The sequence below is a fragment of the Antechinus flavipes genome, chromosome 4 (assembly GCF_016432865.1).
Source record: "Antechinus flavipes isolate AdamAnt ecotype Samford, QLD, Australia chromosome 4, AdamAnt_v2, whole genome shotgun sequence".
NCBI classification, from domain to species: domain Eukaryota; kingdom Metazoa; phylum Chordata; class Mammalia; order Dasyuromorphia; family Dasyuridae; genus Antechinus; species Antechinus flavipes.
Window position 1 is genome coordinate 476,811,449 of NC_067401.1, and position 21,340 is coordinate 476,832,788.

At 57.4% G+C, this 21,340-nt stretch overlaps 2 protein-coding genes across 3 annotated transcripts in view; both read left to right on the forward strand.

Annotated features, from left to right (window-relative positions):
- The window catches only part of BEND5 (BEN domain containing 5), a 30,820-nt gene extending 19,014 nt beyond the window's left edge, over positions 1 to 11,806 (forward strand). For both annotated transcript variants that reach the window (XM_051999732.1, XM_051999733.1), the window contains exons 4-6: positions 3,353 to 3,501; positions 7,565 to 7,778; positions 11,129 to 11,806. In XM_051999732.1, the coding sequence (XP_051855692.1) occupies positions 3,353 to 3,501; positions 7,565 to 7,778; positions 11,129 to 11,286 (521 nt within the window). In that variant the 3' untranslated portion in view covers positions 11,287 to 11,806. The remainder of the gene's footprint in view (positions 1 to 3,352; positions 3,502 to 7,564; positions 7,779 to 11,128) is intronic.
- The window catches only part of AGBL4 (AGBL carboxypeptidase 4), a 713,485-nt gene that overhangs the window by 629,653 nt on the left and 62,492 nt on the right, over positions 1 to 21,340 (forward strand).

Here is a 21,340-nt window from a genome sequence, read left to right on the forward strand (position 1 = left end):
GGGGATTCCCTGACGGCCGTTCCTGGGCTGAACCCCCTCCCTCTGTCCAAGGCCCTTTCTGCCTCCCCCGATGACTCCTTTGGGAGGGGGTAACAGGTGTAGGGTGGGGGCGGGGAGAGGACACCTCTCTTCCTCCCCGGGTGGGGGCTCTGGGATTTTACTTTGATTAACAAAGCAAGTGTGGCCGGAGGAAGGTCTAGGAGACAGCGAGTCCCGGGGCGAGCCCCTGGCCCGGGGCCCAGTGACGGGGGGCAGTGCCCCGGTGGGGAGGGGGCCCGCTGCTGCCGACGGTGGATCCCCCGGGGATGTCTGTGACCCGGCCGTGGAAAGGCCCCCGTTTGCAGGAGCCGCAGCTGCCGTGACCCCGAGCGGAGCGCGCCAGGCGGGTTTGTTGCGCGGAGGTGTGGGCCGAGCAGAAGCCCTTCCCCGCTGGGACAGGCCGGCCCTTCCCTGGGTGCAGGGGCCCTTGGAGTGAGGAGATCGGGCGTCGGTCGGGCGATAGCTGGGCCCCGGGCCTGGCCCAAGGAGCTCTGAGCTGCCCGTGCGAGGGTGTCTTGGGAGCCGGCCCCCTGCAGGGCCCGGCCCAGCCCTCACCCCCAGGGCCCCTGGCCTTCCAGGCGGGCATCGGAGCTGGTGCTTGCTGACCTCGCCCCTGCCAGGGGAGCCCGAGCTCTGCCAGGCGGGACGGACCTCGGCCGGGGCCCAGGGAAGGTTTCTGCCCCTCGTGGGGGCCTGCCCCGGGGGCCGTCTGCCCAGGGCTTGTGGCCAGGCCACCGCGGGGTCGCGCTGCCAGGGGCTGGGACTGGGGGCGGGGGCTCCATGTCTGGAAGGCGCCGACGTAGGGAATGGAAGGAGGAAGCGCCTGCGGAGAAGGGCCAGAGCAGCGGCGACCGCGGGCTGAAGGGAATTCTGAGTTCTTCCAACCCTCCCGTTTTACAGAGAAGGAGACTGAGGCCCGGGGAGGTGGATGGACCAAGCCATGGTTGCACAGCTGGTAAGTGTCAGACGCAGGACTCGAACCCAGACCCACAGCGCCTTCCGCCGGACACCCCATCTCCCGAGCCTTGGCTCCCCCGTGTCAGGACGATGGCGCCGGAGCTTCTCCCTTGGCAGGCCTGGAAGGACGTGAACGCTGGGGGGAGGGGAAGGGGCGCCTGTCTCTCCTGGTGCAGTCGCGAGGCCTGGGAGAGCTCGGGACCGTCGGGGCGGGGTCTTTGAAGCCTGGGCCTGGAGCCCAATGGAACCAGAGGCCGGAAGAAGGTTTTGTTCCCGTTCCGTGAGCCCCGGGATGGAGGGGCCACGTGCGCAGCGGGCCCCCAGGAGGCGCCGTCTCCCAGCGCAGACGAGCTCGATGGGAGCCAGGCTGACCGCGGAGCTCGGGGCTCCTCCGGGAGGGGTCGACCTTGAACCTGGAGCAAGCGGGGAAGGCTTCCCGGCAGAGGTGGCCTCGGAGCAGAGCCCTGAAGGCCACGGGGATGCGGAGGCCGCGGGGAGAGCAGAGAGCGCCCTGGAAAGGGCCCAGCAAGGAAGGCGGCGAGGATCGGACTGCAGCCGGGCGGAGGAGGCGCGGGGGCCCGGGGAGGCAGGAAGCCTCCGGGACAGGACCGAGGGGGAAACCGGGGTGGGCCGGGCTCTGAACTCGGGTCCGCACTTTAAATCCAGCCCGGTGATCACTCCCAGGGCTGTCGGGGCGCCCCGAGGGCGCGGGGGGCTGGGCGCGGGGCCGGAGGCCAGGAGTCAGGAGGACCCGAATCCCGGGCTGGCCCCGCCGATGCCGCCGTCTTCCATCTGCTCGTGGGATAGTCCTGGTGCCTCCCCCGGGGTGACTGGGAGCACGTGTGTCAGGGCGGAGCTCGAGGCGGCGTCGGGGGGCTCTCGCATCCGGGGTGGCAGATTCGGCAGCTGGTCTGGGGGGCGGGGGCCCGGCTGTGGCGGCGCCGCGATGCCCTCGGCAGTGGTGGGGAAGTTGCCGAGAGGCAGACAGGAGGGGTTGGGCCCTGCCGGGTCCGAGGCGTCCAGGGCCGTCCGGTTCCGTGTTGGTCGGCAGGAGCAGCTGGGAGGGCGCGGGGGTTGGCAAACGGGGCTGGGGTCCTGGGCAAGAAGACGGTCACTGAGCAGTGGGAGCCAGAGAGTCATCGAGGGAGGGAAGAGGACTCGGCACAAAGCCGTGGGAAAGACCCGGCTCGGGGACCACCAGGGTCCAAGGAGACCGAGGGGGCCCGGACAGTTCCGAGGGGGGGCCAGCGGCGACAGAGACTGGGGAGTCAAGGAGGCCGAAGGTTAAGAAGGGGCCGCTTCAGTCCGCTGAGATGAAGCAGTGAGCCTCCCGGGGGGGTGTGGGGAGGGGGGCTGCAGGCCCTCACAGAACGAGGCAAGGGCTGGGGGGGAGGGGGCCCTCTGGAGCAGCCGGGGAGCCAGGAAGGACGGGCGTCGGGAGAGGGCTGAGGAGACCTCGGGCAAAGCCCAACTGGGGGGAGCAGGGCTGGATGGGGTCAGGAGGCCCGCCTTCTCTAGAGCCTTGAGGGGCTCTTGCAGAAACCTTTCTGAGAGGGAAGGAAGGAAGGCCGGGGCCTGTGGCCTCTGGAGGTCCCAGTTGCACTCCCGGGCTGACCCGCCTTGGGGGATCCTTCACACCCATCACTCTCCTCTCTGGGGCCAGCCCTTCCCAGCCTCGGCCCCCGCGGCCGTCCCCCCAAGCCGTGCGCCCTCAGCCGGCCCTCATGGACTCGGGCCCCGCCCCCGCCCCCCGATTTCTCTCCCGTCCCTGACCTGGCAGTCTGGCCTCTCCGTGGGGGCCTGGCTTCTGCCTCCCTCCCTCCGGCCCCTCCTGGCCACCCTGCCCCATGGTGCGAAGTCACCAGCAGGAGGACCGCCTCTGGGGTCAAGGGTCAGGGGTCAGCTCATCCAAAGTGGGCAAGTCATCAGTCCCTTAGCTTTGACGGCAGTTCCGAGGGGGGGCCTGCCCCTGCCCGGCCACGGGCTCAGTGGGACGTGGCTCTGAGGGCCGGGGCTTTGGGCCAGGGCGCCCACATGGTGCTTCTGAGCCCCCGAGGCAGGGAGGCAAGGGAAGGCGCCCTCATTAAGCACCAACTGCATGCCAGAGCGGCATAGGCGCTATCCAGGGCGGAGGGAAGGTGCAGAAGTAGGGAGAGATTTCCCTGACCAGGCACCTTGGGGGCCCGCTCCCCCGGCCCCCAGCCCAGCGTGTTCGCCCAGGACACGGGGATCGGCAGTGGGAGGAGGCCCTCTCTGCCCCTCTGTCTCCTCCTCTGTGCCCCGAGGGGTCCCTGGTGACGTTGCTTGCTTTCTGTTGTCCCGAGTGGCAGACGGATCTCTTTTCTTAACTGCCTAGGTCCTGCCATTGAGCTGGAAAAAGTAAAGTCAGAGTCCCTTGAACCCGAGCCGGAATTCCAGAAGACTTTCAGTGAGGAGGCAAATACGTCGTCCTATTATCCTGCTCCCGCTCCCGTAATGGACAAGTATATTCTAGAGAATGGCAAGGTATTATCTGTGCTCCTTCTGCGCGGGCGCAGGCAGGGGCGAGGGCGCCGGGGCGGGGGCGGGGGCGCCTCGGAGGGGCCGGCCCGCGCGGTCTGTCACTGCTCTGCTGCGCCCAGGGAGGGCCCGCACCGGGGCTCCGACACGCTGTGCAATCAGTGCTCCCGACGCCTGTTATCCCCATTTCACAGATGAGGAAACCGAGGCTCACTAGGGCTGCACAGAAAGCGGGGGTGGCTCCTGGCCTTCCCTCTCCCCCACCACGTCCTCCCAGCAGCCCCCTCCATCCCGTGGGTCCCTGTGGGGTGAGGGGGGCGCAGAGCAGGGAGCTCGGGAGCCTTTGAGGGCCCCTGGAGCCAGCAGGAGGAAGAGCACTCCCGAGTCTGAGCCCCAGAGCTGGAAAGGGCCTTGGGGGCCATTGAACCTAACCCCCATTTTGCAGAAGGAGAAACTGAGGCCCATTGAAAAACAATTCCCCCCCAGTCCTCTAGCAGCAGCTACCCACGGTGGGCTCTTTCTGCTCTGCCCCCGACAAGGGCGGCCACCTTTTCCCGTGGCCCGGCTGTACAGGACTCAGGGGCTCCCTTCTTCCCCGGAGGCCGTATCGGGCTGCTTCTGCAGGGGATGGGCTGTGGAAGAACCCATCAGCCAGGCCCCATAGGTGGAAGGAGGGGCTGCCGTCTGGACCCCCAGAGGTGCCCTGTCAGGCTCCTACTGCCAGCTAGCCCGAGGGGCACAGTCAGAGAAGGGGACCCAGAATCACAGAACAGCCGGGGAAGGGACCTTAGAGACAGCTCATCCATTGGGTGGGAGCAGGGGGCCCAGAGACCCCTGACACCAGCCTGCTCTCTTATGGCGGGAAGCTGGGGCAGAGTCACGGCGGTGGGGGGATCATAGGAGGCCTTGGAGCCCAGCTCTCCTGGCTGTACATACCACACCACCCTGCCCTGAGGCCCGTGGGCATTGAGGTGGGGGCTGCACAGGCATTGAGGTGGGGGCTGCACAGGCATCGAGGTGGGGGCTGCAGGGCATCGAGGTGGGGGGCTGCAGGGCATCGAGGTGGGGGCTGCACAGGCATCGAGGTGGGGGCTGCAGGGCATCGAGGTGGGGGGCTGCAAGGGCATCGTGATGGAGGCTGCAGGGCATCGAGGTGGGGGCTGCAGGGCATCGAGGTGGGGGCTGCACAGGCATCGAGGTGGGGGCTGCAGGGCATCGTGATGGGGGCTGCAGGGCATTGAGGTGGGGGGCTGCAGGGCATCGAGGTGGGGACTACACGGGCATCGAGGTGGGAGCTGCACGGGCATCATGGTGGGGGCTGCAGGGCATCGTGATGGGGGCTGCAGGGCATCGAGGTGGGGACTACATGGGCATTGAGGTGGGGGCTGCATGGGCCTGCTCAGCCCTGGGCCACTGTCGAGGGCCCCCAGGAAGGCCAGCCACCCAGAGGTGGGCGCCTCCTCTGCAGGTGTTGGCCCTCATTGGGGTATCTCTCTGACAAGCTCCCACCCCGACCAGACCTTTGTCTGCTGGATTATCCGAGAGACCCCCAGGGAGGGCCCCTGGCCCTGCACACGCGGCCTCCTGTCCCTTTTCCTTCTGCGAAGGTGCCTCTGGTTCTCTGGGATGGGGCTGCCCGTGCTGGGCTTGGGGAGCGCCTCGACCTCCGGGCCACACGGGATCCCCAGACCAGGGTCCTCTCAGGGGGGGCAGAGTAGCTGAGACAGGCGGGGGAAGGGCCTGAGGAGTCGTGGGTCACAGCGGGACCTTGTGGGCCATCCCATCCTCCCCCCAGCCTCCTTCAGCCTTCCAGGGCCGGGGGAGCATGTCCTCCTCCTCCGAGAACACATTCCCCCCCTGTCACCATGTCTCTCTCGGAGACGGGCAGAGCTCAGTGGGCGGGCCCGTGGCTTAGCTGCAGTTTGGGCAGTTTAGGAGCCGGTGCTGTTGGCTGGTGACCGCCCTAGGACCCGAGCACCCGGCGGGGCAGCAGTGACAGGGTCAGAGGCAGCAGGGCCCGGGGTGGCCCTCGGGCACTTGGGGAGCTCCCACCCCCACCGCAGGTGGCAGAGTCTGTGTGACGCTGTCTCCAGGGGGCTCTTCAGATAGGGGGAGGCTGGGGGGGGGGGGCGCCTTCCTGAGCAGCTCCGTCCGGGGGGCACAGAGGAAGCTGCCGGCTCAGCATCTTTCCTCGCGTCACGTTTAATTCCTAGGAACGTGGGTTGGGGGCTTAGGAGCCTCCCTCTTGTGACTTCAGGAATGAAAAGCACAGACGTCTGTTCACATCGTCATTTTCCCTCTAATTTTTCTGAATGTCATTTCATTAAGCATTTCCCAATTATGATTTTTTTTTGTTTTTTCCTAAGGCAACTGGGGTTAATTGACTTGCCCAGGGTCACAGAGCCTGTGTTGTGTCTGAGGCTGGATTTGCACTCAGGGCCCCCTGACTCCCGGGCCGGGGCTCTCTCCACTCCCAGTTACATTTGAGATTTTTAGCCCATTTTTGAAAATGTGGGAGTCCCCGTTTCCTCCGTCCCTCCCACGCCACCCCTGCTGGGGCCGGCAGTTTACACGGGAGAAGTCGCCATTAGCCCCTCCCTCTGAGCGCCAGCCTTCACGGTGAGAAGGGCATGGTGCCCGTCAGCCTCGTTGCCCGCCTTCGGGGCAGTCCCCGGCAGAGCCCGGTGGGAGCGAGGAGCCGGGGCGCCACTGGCCCGTCCCTTCTTCCCGCCGGCCTCCCTTTCCATCCTCAGAAGGAGGGCGGAGCCAGCCGGCTGTTCCCCCGGCCCAGCTGAGACCAGTGGTTCTGGGGGCCTGTTGTGGGGGGAAGCTTTCCCAGGGGAGGTCCTGGAGCCGGGGGTGGCCGTGCACCCCCTTGTTCCGTGTGCGCGAGCCCCAGGTCAGCAGCTTTATCTCCTTGGGGCTGCTGGGAAGAGCCGTGACAGTGGGGGGCCCAGAGAGGGAGGCTCCTCCACGCTCACGCCGCCCCCAGGGACCTTTGCCTCCGTTTTGTAGCCTGGGGCAAAGTCTTCAGGACACAGATCAGATGATGGTTCTCCCATCATCTCTCCCCCCCCGAGAGCTGGCGGCTGAGGAAGGGGGCGGGGGGGACTCCTGGGCTAGAGATTGGCCCCACCCCATTCACAGCCAGTCGCGGTCAGGACGGGCCGCCCGGGGACGCTTTGGGCAGCGTCCGGGAGCAGTGGAGTTGCTTCCCATGTGTTAAGGTGACCTTGTCTGCCCTCTGCATCCTCCTCAAACTGGCTTTTTTTACTCACAGGGTACAATTCTTTCAGCTAAGCATTTATTGAGCACCTGCTGTGTGCCAGATCCTGAGCTAAGTGCCAGGGACACAGAACCAGATGCCTTTCTGGAGCTCCCAGCAGCACGCGCGGCTTGGGGCGAGCGGGGCCGGGGCCAGGTCAGGGGGGCCGGTGGGGAGCCAGAGCGGGAGGGACAGAGGACAGCAGGGAACCCTCTGGGTGCTTGGCTGGAGGGGCGCCTGCAAGGGCGGGCAGGGACTTCTGCCGCTGGAGAGCGTGGCCCAGCAGCGGGGCAGTGCCCGTCGGGCTTTGCTCAGCAGGAGCTCCCACACCTCTGTCCCGGGCGGGGCTGCTCCCTCCCAGCCCTGTCTGTGGCTCAGACCCCAGACTCTCTCTGAGAGAGGCCTTGGAGACCCCTGCCCAGTAAGACACCCCAAGGAGGCGCGGGCGGAGATGCCACCTGTTTTCAGACCTGACTCCCAGACCTGGGCGTGGGAGAAGGGGGTGGCTCACTCGCCAGCTTGGGGACTCTGGGGGATTCTGTTCTTCTCTGCCCTCAGTTTCCTCCCCTAAACTCAGGGCATTGGGCCGGGCGCTTTCTCAGCGTCCTGACAGCTCCGGGGGGCAGTGCCCCCGGGCACCCTCTTTGACACTGGGCCACCGAGGCTTCTCCGTGGCCGGGCTCGAGGCCCTGGTGGGTGGTGTGAGGTGGGGTGACACGGGTAGAACTTCGGGGCCCCCCAGACTGGGTCAGCGCGCCCTCGGTCCCAGCTAACCAACCGCTGCTCTGGTTCCCGCCCCTCCAGGTCCACCTCGGCAGTGGGATCTGGGTCGATGAGGAAAGATGGCACCAGCTGCAGGTCACCCAAGGAGACTCCAAATACACCAAGAACCTGGCCGTCATGATATGGGGCACGGACGTGCTGAAGAACCGCAGCGTCACCGGGGTGGCCACCAAGAAGAAGAAGGACGCCATCCCCAAGCCGCCCCTCTCCCCTCACAAACTCAGCATCGTCAGAGGTGGGTCCTGGCCCGCACGTGCTCGCTCGTACCTGGTGCCCCCGTCAGTGCCAGGGAGCCAGAGAGCCCGGCGGGCGCAGGACTCGGGAGCTCTCGGCTCTGGTCTTGACTGAGCGGGTCCCTCCCTGACAAAGGCCGGTCCGGGTTCTGAAGATCCCTACTCCTGTGCCCTTAGCTGCTGGACAGGTCGTGGGGGCCCTGGCCTAGGAAGCTCCCCTCGGTGACGTTCTGCGTTCCAGGATCTTGGGGCCCAGACGTTCTAGTCTTCTTCAGATTGGCCATTGGGAGTTCTAGGTCCCTTCTCGCCTCCATCTGCCCTCCCAGGGATAGGACAGTGTCTGGCAGAGAGCCCACGCTCACTAAGGCCGTTTCTTTCATTCCTTCCTTCATTCACTCTGTGCTCCCAAGACCCTCCCAGGCCGGCACTCTGGGACTCGGTATAAAAAGGCGGGTCCGTTGTGGGTCCTGGGCGGACTGCAGCCCCTGCCCCTCCTCCGTGCAGCGATGGGGTCGGGTGCTCTCTCAGGCTCCCCCAGAAGGGACGGTCCCTAATCTGAATGTTTCAAGTCCGGCTACTTTTTCTGTTTAAAGTCAATGTCTGAAGTTTCATTTTAACGTCCAGACGCAGGCCCGAGAGGGGGGAAGGCAGGAAGGTGAGCCCGGAGCCGGGGGGTTCCAGGAGAGCCCTGGGGAGACGGGAAGACAGGGAAGGGAAAGGCAGAGTTCTGGAGGTGGGACATTGGTGGGTGAGCGTCTTCCCTGCATGTGACGGGCTGGAGGCCAGGGAAGGGACATCAGTCCGAGGTAAGGGCGTGGACCCCCAAGGAGATCAGGGAGCATCACTCGGGGTGAATGGTAACCCCCAAGTTCAGGTCTCCCAGGTGGGGAGAGATGGATGGGACGTTGAGTCCCCGAGGTCCTGGTGAGCTAGAGACTTCCCCAAGAGAAGTGACATGGATGCTGATAAGATGGGAAACAGGGCCAAAAGGGACCCCCAGATCCACCAGCTCCTGCCCCTTCTTTTCATAGAAAACTGAGGCACAGAGCTCAGGGGACCCACTCAGGGTCTCTCAGAAGTGAAATTTGAACCCAGCTCCTCGGACCCAAAGCCAGTGGACTTTGCCCTTTCCCTCCTACTTGTAACTGCCCTGGGCTGGTGTGTGATGGAACCGGAAGGGCGGGGCCGGCTCTGAGCTTGGGGCATGACTGGTGGGCATCTCTGGGGAATGGGACCCTCTACAGGGGCCCTACAGAGGCCTAATCCTGGGGGAGCGCCGGGGAACAGAAGAGGAAGCCTGACCTGTCAAGTGAGGGGCGGGCAAATGCAGGCTGGGATCGTGACAGAGTCAGAAGAGAAGTGAGAGGGGCCCAAGAACTAGGGGTGTCGGGGCTGGGAGGGAGCTTAGAACAGGGGGTGTCAGAGCTGGGAGGGAGCTTAGAACAGGGAATGTCAGGGCTGGGAGGGGGCTTAGAACAGGGAATGTCAGGGCTGGGAGGGGGCTTAGAACAGGGAATGTCGGAGCTGGGAGGGGGCTTAGAACAGGGGAGGTCAGGGCTGGGAAGGAGCTTAGAACAGGGAATGTCAGGGCTGGGAGGGGGCTTAGAACAGGGAATGTCAGGGCTGGGAGGGAGCTTAGAACAGGGGGTGTCAGAGCTGGGAGGGAGCTTAGAACAGGGAATGTCAGGGCTGGGAGGGGGCTTAGAACAGGGGAGGTCAGGGCTGGGAAGGAGCTTAGAACAGGGAATGTCAGGCTGGGAGGGGGCTTAGAACAGGGAATGTCGGAGCTGGGAGGGATCTTAGAACAGGGGATGTCAGGGCTGGGAGGGGGCTTAGAACAGGGAATGTCGGAGCTGGGAGGGAGCTTAGAACAGGGGATGTCAGGGCTGGGAGGGGGCTTAGAAAAAGGGAGTGTCAGAGCTGGGAGGGAGCTTGGAACAGAACTAGAGATGTCAGAGCCCAGAGGAAGCTCAGCACACAGAACCCAGAATTTCTGGGCTGGGACATGTGAGCCCCTTCTTGTGCAGAGGTGGCTTCTGGAGGGGAGGGGCGTGCCCGGACTGCCCTAGAGCTCAGGGGTCCCAGCTCCCTCTACTGAAAATAAAGCGACTTTTGACTTCTCCTGTGGCCCCCTCCCCAGCTGGGACTTCTTTGCTTTCGGGGGCTGCCCTCGCCACCTCTTCCTTCTCATCTTGTTGGCAAATCGCCATCGTTTTCCTTGTATCCTGACTCTTTACCATCTCATTTCACCGGGTCAGGGAGGAGTCCCCAGAAGGAGAGTGGGGGGGCCATGAATCACCCTGAAACAGGAATGATCCTCCCACTCCTCCCCACCCCCGCAGACGTTTCCCAGACCTGGGTGACTGGAGAATGGCCAGAGAAAAGGGGGGTGAGGGGGACGGGCTTGGGCCCAAGTCAGAGGGGCTCCGAAGGAGGGTGGCCCCAGGCTCTGGGGAGGAGTCCTCCCTTGGGGGGCTCTGGCCTCCTGCCATGCCTCCTTTAGTCCCCCTGCTTTTTAGGAAGGGGGCTCAGGACCAGAGGCTGCCAGGAGTTCCGGCCCAAGCCCAGTGCAGTCCCCACCGTGGCAGCCCCCAGGGGAGCAGAAAGCTCCTGGCAAGCCCCCAGCCCGTCCCCGGAGGGAGGCCCCCATGGTGTGGGAGTGCTGCCCCCCAAGCCCACGGAAGCCCTTTGGGTGCTGGCAAGGAACCGCCCAGCCAGCTCCTCTCCTGGCTCCCTGTGCCCGCCGTTCCTCCTCCTCCGCCCTGGGCCCCTTCATGCTGACTCCGCCTGCTTAGATGTACAGGTTTAGGCGTCATTAGTCTGATCCTCTCATTTTACAGATGAGGAAACTGAGGCAGATCTTGCCAGAGGAGGCACAGGGAAGGCTTCCTACGGGACAGGAGCAGCTGTATGGGGTGGGGGAGGGGGAGGGCCGGCGGCCCGGACTAGGCTCGGGGATCCAGAGGACAGGAGGGAGAACTGAATCCCAGCGAAGGGAAGCTCGGGAGGTGTGGGGGCGGGGAGCCAGGGGGGCTGGAGAGGCCTGGGGAGGGGTAAGGAAGGGGGAGGGGAGGCCAAGGAAACAGGGAGGGGGGGGGCAGAAAGGGGAGACCCCAGCGGGGGTGGAGGGCGGAGGGCGGAGGGCCGCAGGTAGAGGGCGGAGGGCGGAGGGCCGCGGGCCGCAGGTAGAGGGCGGCGGGCGGAGGGCGGAGGGCCGCAGGTAGAGGGCAGAGGGCGGAGGGCGGCGGGCGGAGGCCGCAGGTAGAGGGCAGAGGGCCGCGGGCCGCGGGTGGAGGTCAGACGGCTGCCGCCGGCCCTCCTCAGCGTCCCTTTGCCCCCCTGTCTCCCGCAGAGTGTCTCTACGACCGGATAGCACAAGAGACCGTGGACGAGGCCGAGATCGCACAGAGACTGTCCAAGGTCAACAAGTACATCTGCGAGAAGATCATGGACATCAACAAGTCTTGTAAGAACGAGGAGCGCCGGGAGGCCAAGTACAACCTGCAGTGAAGCGGGGTTTCCCCCGCGCCGGCCGCTCCTTGTGCCGCCTGCCTCGGGCCGCGCTGGGGGGCGGGGCGGGCCAGGGCAGCCTGCGGAGGGGGGCTCGAGCCCACGGGCGCCCCCTCCCGGCGGCCCGCCCAAGATTCATTCGGATATTGGCCACGCGGGTCTCGGAGGCCGAAGATGTGGGTTCAGAACCCAGTGCCCGCCCTGAGGAGACCCAGGACCTCGGCCGGTCACTTCGGCTCTCCGGGCCTCAGTTTCCCCATCTGTCAAATGGGGATAATAATCCTTGCACTACCTACCTCACAGGGCTGTTGTGAGGAAAGCGCTTGAGAGACTTGGAAGCGCTCTAGAAATGGGAGCTCTTGTTACCGGCCGCGGCGGAGCCGGGAGCCTGAGGGGGGAGGGCTGGGAGGTGTCAAGTGCTTGCCCGGGCTTGGAGCTGAGCCGCTCGCTCCTCCCGGGATTTGTTTCTAACTCTGTTCGTATGTTTTGTTGTACAATAAAGCCTCTTGATTTCTTTGAAGAGTCAACAGCTGATTCCTGTGGGTCTGGGCGCCCTGCCGGCGTGCGCCTGCGCGGCTTGGACCCGTTTCCCGAGATTGGTTTGTCCCTTCGCGGGTTCGGGTCTGCGGCCGCGACGTCCCCACCTCCTGGGCGGGAGCTCAGGGGTAGCTCTGCGCACGCGCGGCCTGCACTGGCTGGGGGAGGGGGTTCCGGACCCCTGGCGCTGTGACACTTGTGATCCGCTGGGGCCTCGCGTCGGGGGTGGGGGTGGGGCCGCCGCCGTGGGCCATCCCCGTGCTCTGCTTTCTGGAAGGAGGACCGTAAGGAGGCCTACCTCACAGGGCTGTTGTGAGGGGTCGGGGGTCGGTGTGCGGGGAGCGAACAAAGGCGCGTGAAACGTTTCCAAAGCAGGGTCTGGACGGAGCTGCGGCCGGAGGGCTCCAGAGAAGGGGTCAAGTTGAGGGGGCTGGAAATGGAGCGGGAGGGACGGAAGATGGCGCCGCGGCCACAGCCTGGGACTGGGAAGGGGCGGGGTCTGGGCAGAGGAGGGGCGCGCGCTCCGTTTGGCCCCGTGGAGTTTGAGGTGTTCGGGGTGTCGGGCGCCGCAGGCGCGAGGCTCGGGAGAGAGAGGGCTGCACAGAGACCGGAACTACCTTGTGGGAGGCCGGCGGTCAGTGAACTAGCACTTCTCTTTCTCGATTGTATTTTATTTTTCCAATCACATAAAAGTAAAGATCGCTTTCAACTTTCTTTATTGTAAGATTTTGGGTTCCAAGTTTTTTCTCCCTAACTTCGCAGTCTGCCATGGGGCATAGGCGGGCAGTAACCGAGTTTCACACTGGTCATGTGGAGAAGGAAAAATCAGGACAAAAAGAAAAAACCGGAGAAAGAAGCAGCAAACAACCACAACAACAAAAAGGTGAAAGCGGCAGCTTCCCTCTACAGTCCGGCTCCGTGGCTCCCGGCTGCCGAGGGCGCTCCCCGTCTGGGATCACTGCCCCCCGGAGAGGGCCACGTCCATCCTCACGTCATCTCCAGGTGGCCGCAGTCTCCGGCGCCCCGCTCAGCCTCGGCTCCCGTCAGTCTCTCCGGGCTCCGCAGTCGTCCTGCTGGGGGTTAATAAAGCATAACATTCCACAAGTTATTCAGTCTCCAGCTCCTCGCCATTGCCCAAAGCGCCGCCACGAACGCGTCTGCTCGCGCGGGTCCCTTTCCCTCCTTCAGCGTCTCTGGGATATAAGCCCAGCAGAAACACCGCTGGGCCAAAGTTTCATGCAGCTCCACGGCTCTTTGGGCGCAGTTCCATATTGCTCTTCAGAATGGTTGGATTCGTTCTCAATTCCGCCAACAATGTATCAGGGTCCCAGTTTTCTCGCATCCTCTTCAACATCCATCATCTTTTCCTATCATTTTAACCAATTTGATAAGTGTAGGGTGGGACGTCAGAGTTGTTTTAATTTTCATTTCTCTAAACAATAGTGATTTAGAGCATTTTTTCAAGGGATTACAAATGGCTTTAATTTCATTATCTTGATGGAGTCTGTTTATAGCCTTCGACCATTTATCAATTGGGGAATGATTTGTATTCTTATCAATTTGAGTCATTTCACTATATATTTTAGAAATGAGGCTTTTTTCCCCCCAGAAACAAACAATGGCTGTAAAAACTGTTTCCCAAGTTTTTGCTTCCCTCCTAATCTTGGCTGCATTGGTTTTGTTTGTGCAAAACCTTTTTAATTTAATCTAATAAAAATTATCCATTTTGCATTTCATAAAGTTCTCTAGTTCTTTGGTCATAAATTCCTCCCTTCAAAGGTCTGACAGGTAAATGTACCTTTTATGTCCGTACTTGTATTGGGTGTGTGTTATTTCCTCTGTGAGCCAATTCTGATGAGAATAAGGTTCACTCACCCACCTTCTCCTCCTTCCTTTTCCCCTCCACTGTAAAAACTTTTTTCTTGCTTCCATTATGGCAGATAATTTACTTCATTCCGCTTCTCCCTTTCCCTTTCTCCTAGTACATTACTCTCACCCCTTAACATATATATATATATGAAATTATCTCCATATATATATATATATGTGTGTGTGTGTGTGTGTGTGTGTGAAATTATCTCCATATTCAACTTACACCTGTGTCCTCTGTTTGTGTGTGTGTGTATATATATTCCTTCTCACTGCCATAATAAGAAAAGTTCCTATGAGTTACAAGTATCATCTGCCTATGTAGGAATATAAAGAGATTAACCTTATTTAGTCACCCATGATTTCCCTTTCCGGATTACCCTTCTTATGCTTCTCCTGAGTTCTGTATTTGAAAATCAGATTTTCCATTCAGATCTGGTCCTTTCTTCACAAATGCTTGAAAATCCGCTACTTCATTAAATATCTACCTTTTCCCCTAAAAGATTATATTCAGTTTTATTGGGTAGGTGATTCTTGGTTTAATCCTAACTCCATTACTCACCAGAATATCATATTTCAAGCCCTCCAATCCTTTAATGTAGATATTCCTGGCATTTTTTAGGAGGTAATCAGTGGATTCTTTCCATTTCTATTTTAGGATATCAGGACTTTTTCCTTGATAATTTCTGGAAAGAGGATGTCTGGATCCTATTTCTTGTTCGTGGCTTTCAGATAGAGCAATAATTTTTATTTTCCAGGTCATTTTTCCAATAAGATATTTCACATTGTTTTCTATTTTTTCATCCTTTTGGTTTTATTTTATCATTTCTTGATTTCTCATAAAGTAATTAGCTTCTGTTTGCTCAATTCTAATTTTTAAGGAATTCTTTTCCTCAGTGAACTTTTGTACTTTCTTTTCCATTTGGCCAAATTTGCTTTTTAAACCAAATCTATCTTTTTTGTATTTCCTCTTGTATCACTCTCATTTTTCTTCCAATTTTTCCTCTACTTTTCTTACTTGATTTTCAAAATTCCTTTTGAGCTCTTCCATGGCCTGAGATTCATTCTTATTTTTCTTAGAGGCTTTAGATGTAGGAGCTTTGACTTTGTTATCTTCTTAAGAAAAGAGAAAAACGGAAAAGGAATACAAAACAAACAAAAAAAGAGAACATTATTATATGTGTAGTGAAATATCAGGGAGGATTAAAATTCATTCATTCATTCATTCATTCAAATCATTAAAACACACGTGTGTGTGTGTGAGAGAGAAATTATATTCATGAGTGTCTATCTTTACTTTCTTGTAAATTGTTCTTTTGTTCTCTGCTGTGGATCTTTTTAATTGTATTTTTTCCTTTTGTCATCCCCTTTAACTCCCCCAAGCAAGCTTAGTTAAAAAAAGTTATATTTATATAGATATACACACACACACACACACACACACACACACACACACACACAGAAACCCCTTTCCTATCCCTGCTGACTCTTTGCTTTAATTCTGCCTCTAACTTGCCTTGCTATTACTTAACTTTTCCCCACCCATGATTCCCTCCTTTGTCTTCTTCCCCGACCTTTTGCTTCCCCATCCATCCACCTTATTTCTTTATAGATTTTGGAGGGTGCTAGACCCTTTATGGTATGCATATGGGGTTGCCTATTGAATCCATTCCCCATGTGAATGACACGCCCTTCCCTCCACCCCGTTCTAATGCTTCTGTGTCAATTCTTCCTCTGTACCTCATTTGTATGACATAATTGCTATTTTTACCTTAATTCTACCCTGGTCTTTTTTTTGAATTTGCCTATTGACATCAATTATACACATATATTATACATTTCCCATGGTAAAAAAAAAGATAAATGATTTGTCAATGTTGAGTTCCGTGAAATTGATCTTTGATATTGGCTCTTATATGTTAAACTTTCTATTAAACTCAGGTTTCATTGACAGAAAGCTCTGAAAATCTACAAGTTCGTTAAATGTCCATTTTTCCTCATTCAATATTATAGATAATTTTACTGGACAAGATATTTTTTGGCTGCAGGCCTAGTTCTTTTGGTTGTCAGTTGATATGATTCCAAGACCTGCTGTCTTTTATTGTGGCTGCTGCTAAGTCCTGTTCAGTTCTCATTCTAGTTCCAGCATATTTTATTCTGGTTTCTTGCAAAATTTTCTCATTGATCTGGGGGGTTCAAAATTTGGCAATAATGTTCCTATCTTGTTGAAGTGGTAACTGGTGGGTTTTCTTCTATTTTTACTTTCCTCTCATATTCTATCACTCTGGGACAGTTTTCTTGGCTTATTTCTTGCATAATCGTATCGAGATTCTTTTTTTGGTCACAACGTTCAGGCAGTGCAGTTATTTTTATATTGAGTGTGTGGTTTGATCTTCCTTGTCACCGTGGTAACTTTCTTTGGTTAGAATCTTTTTCTCTTGTTTGCTCATTTTCCCAGCTGATCATTCATCTTTTAACTCTGTTAAAGTAGCTCTTTCTCCAAGGTGGAGGGTTCACGCCTGGCCCTGGGACTGTGAGCCCGGACAGCAGCACAGAGCCAAGTTTTGACAGAGCGGCGGGGTCCTGGCTCAGTGCTGGCAGGGCCTCCTTCTGACCAGCTGCCCCAAACCTCCTCCCCGTCTTGGGGATGAGGCCCCCGGCAGCCAGCACCATACTGCCGCCTGGTCAACCGGTCTCTCCCGCCGGCCTTCCAGGTCGTGGGCTGCCGCCGCCACCGACCTTTTCTGCTCACCGTCTAAATTGTCTTGGGCTGGAAAAGTGTCTTTTGTGGGTTCAAACTTTGCTTGGAGTCATGATTTAGAGACATTTGGAGGAGTTTGGGGAGAGCTCAGTCAATCTGCTTTTATTCCCCCATTTTGGCCTTGCCCCCACCCTTTATGTCTAAATCATGAACCTGTTTCACCTTATCTTGGTATAGAATGAGAAAGCATTTATGAAGTGTCTGCTGTGGGCGAGGACCTGCAGGTATAAAGACAAAGAATGAAATAGGTCGACCTCAAAGTCAGCTGCCATTTTAATGGAGACAAATAGACATTAAAAAATACAGAATAAATACAAAGTAGACAATGCAAATATAGATCGAGTAGTAACGATAGCATTTTTATACAGCTCCTGCTTTGTGCCAGACACTGTGCTACATGCTTTCCAATGTGACCTCATTTGATCCTCACAAGAACCCTGATTGTCCCTATTTTACAGTTAAGGAAATTAAGGAAAGCAGGGCTAAATGACTTGCCTTTGATAACATGGCTAGTAAGTGTCTGGGGCTGACCCCAGGCTGGGTGCTCTGTCCACTGCAGGGTCACTTAGCTGCCTATGATTAAGTGCAAGGTAATTTTAAAAGCCAGAGGGCACAAAAGTCCGGTAAATGTGCTTGTCTTGAAGGAAAAGAGGGTCTGTGAGATGGAGGTAAAGATGGGGTGCATTCCAGGCATGGGGACAGCCAGGACATGGAGAGAATGTCAACATGTGTGGAACGGAGAAAGCCAGTTTGGCTGGAGCCCAGGGTGCAGGAGTAAAAGGAAAATGTGATAGGACTGGAAAGAGATCCGGCTCAGTTTGAAAAGTTAAAAAAGGACTTTTATTCCAGAGGAGTTTACTGAGTGTGGGGGGAAAGAGAAGTGACATGATTTATGTTTCTTAAAATTATATTTTACTTATTGCCAATTGTATGTAAAAGCAATTTATCATCTGTTTTTTTTTTTTAATTTTGAGTTCCAAATGCTTTCTCTCCCTCTTCCCTGCCTCTCAGATGGTAAGCAATTTCATATAGAATATACACAAGCAGTCGCGCACAACTGTATTTCCATGTCAGGTTGTGAAAGAAAACACAGACTCCCCCCCCCCAAAAAAAGAAAGCCCACCAAAAAAATTAAGAAGGTGAAAAATATGCGTCAATCTTCATTCAGACTTTATCAGTACTTTCTCTGAAAGTGGGTAACATTTTTCATCATAAGTCCTTTGGAATTCTCTTGGATCATTGGATTGCTGAGAAAGGCTTAAGTTGATCATCATATGATATTATTGTTATTGGGCACAATGTTCTCCTGATTCTGCTCACTTCGCGTTCTATGTCAAAATCCACATTTTCCTGAAAGCATCCTGCTTGTTATTTCTTATTGCACAATTTCTTATTCCATTGCAATTATATGCCACAGCTTTTTCAGCCATTCCCCAATTGATGAGCATTCTCTCAACGTCCGCCACTAAAAGAGCTTCTGTAAATAGTTTTGTATTTGTAGGGCCTTTTCCTGTTTTGTTTTGTTTTGTTTTTTCCTTTTGGATACAGAGCTAGTAGTGCTATTGCTGAGTCAAAAGGTATACACGGTTTTACTTGCCTTTAGGCATCGTTCCAAATTGCCGTCCAGAACTGGGTGGATCAAATCCACCCACAGGCCTCAGTGTCTGTCCTCCCACATCCCCGCCAACATTTATCATTTTCCTTTTCTGACATATTAGCTAATCTGATAGATGTGAAATGGTTGGTACCTCAGAGTTGTCGTAGTAGCGTTGATTTCTTTGAAAACTTCATATATGTGAGTGTGTATGTATATCTGTGTATATACATATATTTGTATGTGTGTGGACATATATATATGAAATTATGTTTTTTATAAGAGACATTTTCTGTTAAAAAAAATTTCTCCCAGCTTTCTATTTTTCTTCTAATCTTGGTTGCATTGGTTTTGTTTATGCAAAAAATTCCTGATTTCATATAATATAATGTAATATACATTTTACATCACATGATATTCTCTATTTTTATATGGTCATTAATTCTTCCTTTTATTTATGAACCTCACAAGCAAATTATTCCGTGCTCTCCTCATTTACTTATGGTCTCATCCTTTTTGACTAAATCATGTGCCCATTTCAACATTATCTTGATCTATGGTATGGGATGTTGGTCTATGCCTAGTTTCTACCAAACCTGTTTTCCAGTTTTCCCAAAAGTTTCTGTCGTGTAGTGAGTTCGAGTCCCGATACCTTGCATTTGGTTGTCCACGCCTGGGTGCTGCCGCCCAATCTGTTCTCCCGATCCACCGCCACCGTGTTTCTAACAGCACCAGCAACTTTATGGCAGGGTTGGCGACCTGCTGCGGCCAGGCTACCTCCCTCCACGTCTGTCGGCATGGATTCCCTTGCTATTCCCTTTTCCACCTTGGCGGCTGTGGTTGGTTATGTACGGTGGACTGGGGCTGGAAGAGAAGAACATAAAGACCAATCAGAAGTTGCAGTAATTGGATGGAGAAGGGTCAGTTCAGGCGGCAGATGTGTGAGTGGAGAGAAATGGTGTCGGGTTGAGGCGGCCCTGGTTGGAGCTGTGGAAAGGGAGGGAAATGCGCCCGGTCACAAGCCCGAGACGCGCTGCCTCGAGAGAGACGGGGGTCTGCGGAGGGGAAGGGTTCCGGGGAGAGGAGAATGGGAGTCCCTCTGGAGAACGCAGCCTGAAAGCCCAGTAAGCAGATGGGGAGGGCGGATCGCCGCCGACTGGCACAAGGGGTACAGACCTGGTTAGAAAGGATAAAGCGCGGGGCCAATGAGTGACCTTAACAAAAGAGAAGAGGTGAGAAGGAAAGGGAGGGGAAGAAGCAGGGGCAGAACCTTGGGAAATACCCACAGGTAAGGGGAGTGATAGGGATGAGCAGCAGAGGAAACGGAGAAGAAGCTGTCAGCCAAAGGGGAGCAAGTCCTAGGGACCCCAAAGGGGGGAGAGACCCCCTAGGAGGACAGGTTGGCCGCTTGGGTCAGATGCAGCGCAGAAGGTGGGAAGGGTCGGGCCTGAGGAAAAGCCACCAGTGATGTTGGAAAGAGCATCTTCGGCCGAGGGATGAGTTGGAACCGGGCGGGTAGAGCTGAACAGGAGAGGCGAACTAAAGTCTGTTCTCTGCTCCCTTCTTGGGGAAAACGTACAAGTGTGTCCACGGCGTGTACGTCTACAGCCAAGCAAACAATCCCCCTCATATCCACGGTGTTGTCAACAAAGGCCCTCCTCACTCAGGGGTGGAAGGGTGTGAGTGCAGCGGGGGAGGAGGAGGGAACCTCGGGCTCCCGACTGGGAAGGTGGAACATGTGGGTAAGGGGGTGGTCTGTGGCTGAGGGGGTCTGAGGGAGTATCTGCAGGGTAGGAAAGTCCCCAGGAGGAGGTCACTAAGAACTGGAGAAAGTCTAGGGGAAGAGCAGAGCCTGGGGAGCACTCCCCGGGCTCGGCGTCCTGGGCCCCAGCCACCCCGCCCCCCCAGCCTGGCGCTCAGTCAGCGCCACATGGGGCTGGGGGGGGGAGGGGGAGCGGCCGGGGGCGCATTCTGCGGCTGCTTCCTTTCGGTCACGCTCGCTGGCAGCCCGCCTCCATTGTCTGTGGGCCTGGCGGCCGCTCCCAAGGTGTTTGGGGGGGCAAGCAGCAAAGCCAAGGGAGAGGAAGGGGGGCGCCTGCTGTTCTCCGGCCCGGATCCCGCACTCAGAGACGGAGCAGGGAGGGGCTGCAGAGCTGGGGGGGGCTGGGACGGGGGTCTCAGGGCTGGGGGACCCTGATGGGGGTGTCAGAGCTGGGGGACCTAGAACAGGGTGTCAGAGCTGGGGGACCTAGAACAGGGTGTCAGAGCTGGGGGACCTAGAACAGAGTGTCAGCCTTTTCCAGTCCCTTTGGCCGGTTCTCCTTTCTCAGCCTCGCCCTCTGTCCCACCTTCCATTTCACAGGAGCCCCCTTGTGGCCGTGTTCGCTCCGGGTTGCTGTGGCACGGCCCTCGCCCTCCAGCCCTGACCTCTCTCTAAGTCCCCGGCTGTTCACCGCACACTTGAGCTGTCTCCTGCACGTTTCTCCCCTTCACTTGTCCGAGAGGGAGCCATCGCGCTTCCCCCAAAGCCCCCCAACCGCTCTCTCCCACTCACATCACACACCCGATCAATGGGCAGATCTCATGGCAGCCGGGCGGTGCAGTGGTTAGGGCTCTGGACCTTGTGTCTGAAAACTCTGAGTTCAAATCCACCTTAAACCCCTACTAACTGTGCGAGCAAGTCCCTCAGCCTCCCTCCCCGTCTGTAAAATGGAAACCGACCTTGCCCTTCCCTCGATCCCATCTCACCCGCTTCCCCGTCTCCCTCCAGCCTCTGCAGAGATCCCCCGTCCCCAAGGAGCCTTCCCCGGGTCCTTCAGGACCACAGGGTCCTCGGCACAGACTCCCTCTCCCCCCAGTTTTTACCTTGGACCTATTTTGTACAAACTTAGATACCCACATGACCCCCCAACCCCAGGGACATGTGACCTCCGGGCCAGGGACTGTCCCCCTCTTTGCTCCGGCTCCCAGAGTTTGGGAAACAGCCGGAGCCTTATAGATGTGTGTTCAGTGACTGACAGATTGATAACCCCAAGGTCAGGTAGGGGATCCTGAGACCAGAGGGTGCCGTTCTGTGAGTCGCCACCAGGTGGCGGGCTGCCCGGCCAGGCCTGACCCCATGGCCAAGTCCCTGGCACTCGGGCCCCAGAGGAAGGGGGCCTTTAAGCGGGCAGTGCCCGCTGGCCCAGGGGCCGTCCTTCCCTCGCAGGCTCTGGCCCCGGACTGAGGCCTTGGCTTCCAGTGCTTCCTCCACTTGCAGTGGGAGCCAGATCTGAAACCGGGCGGAAAGCTCT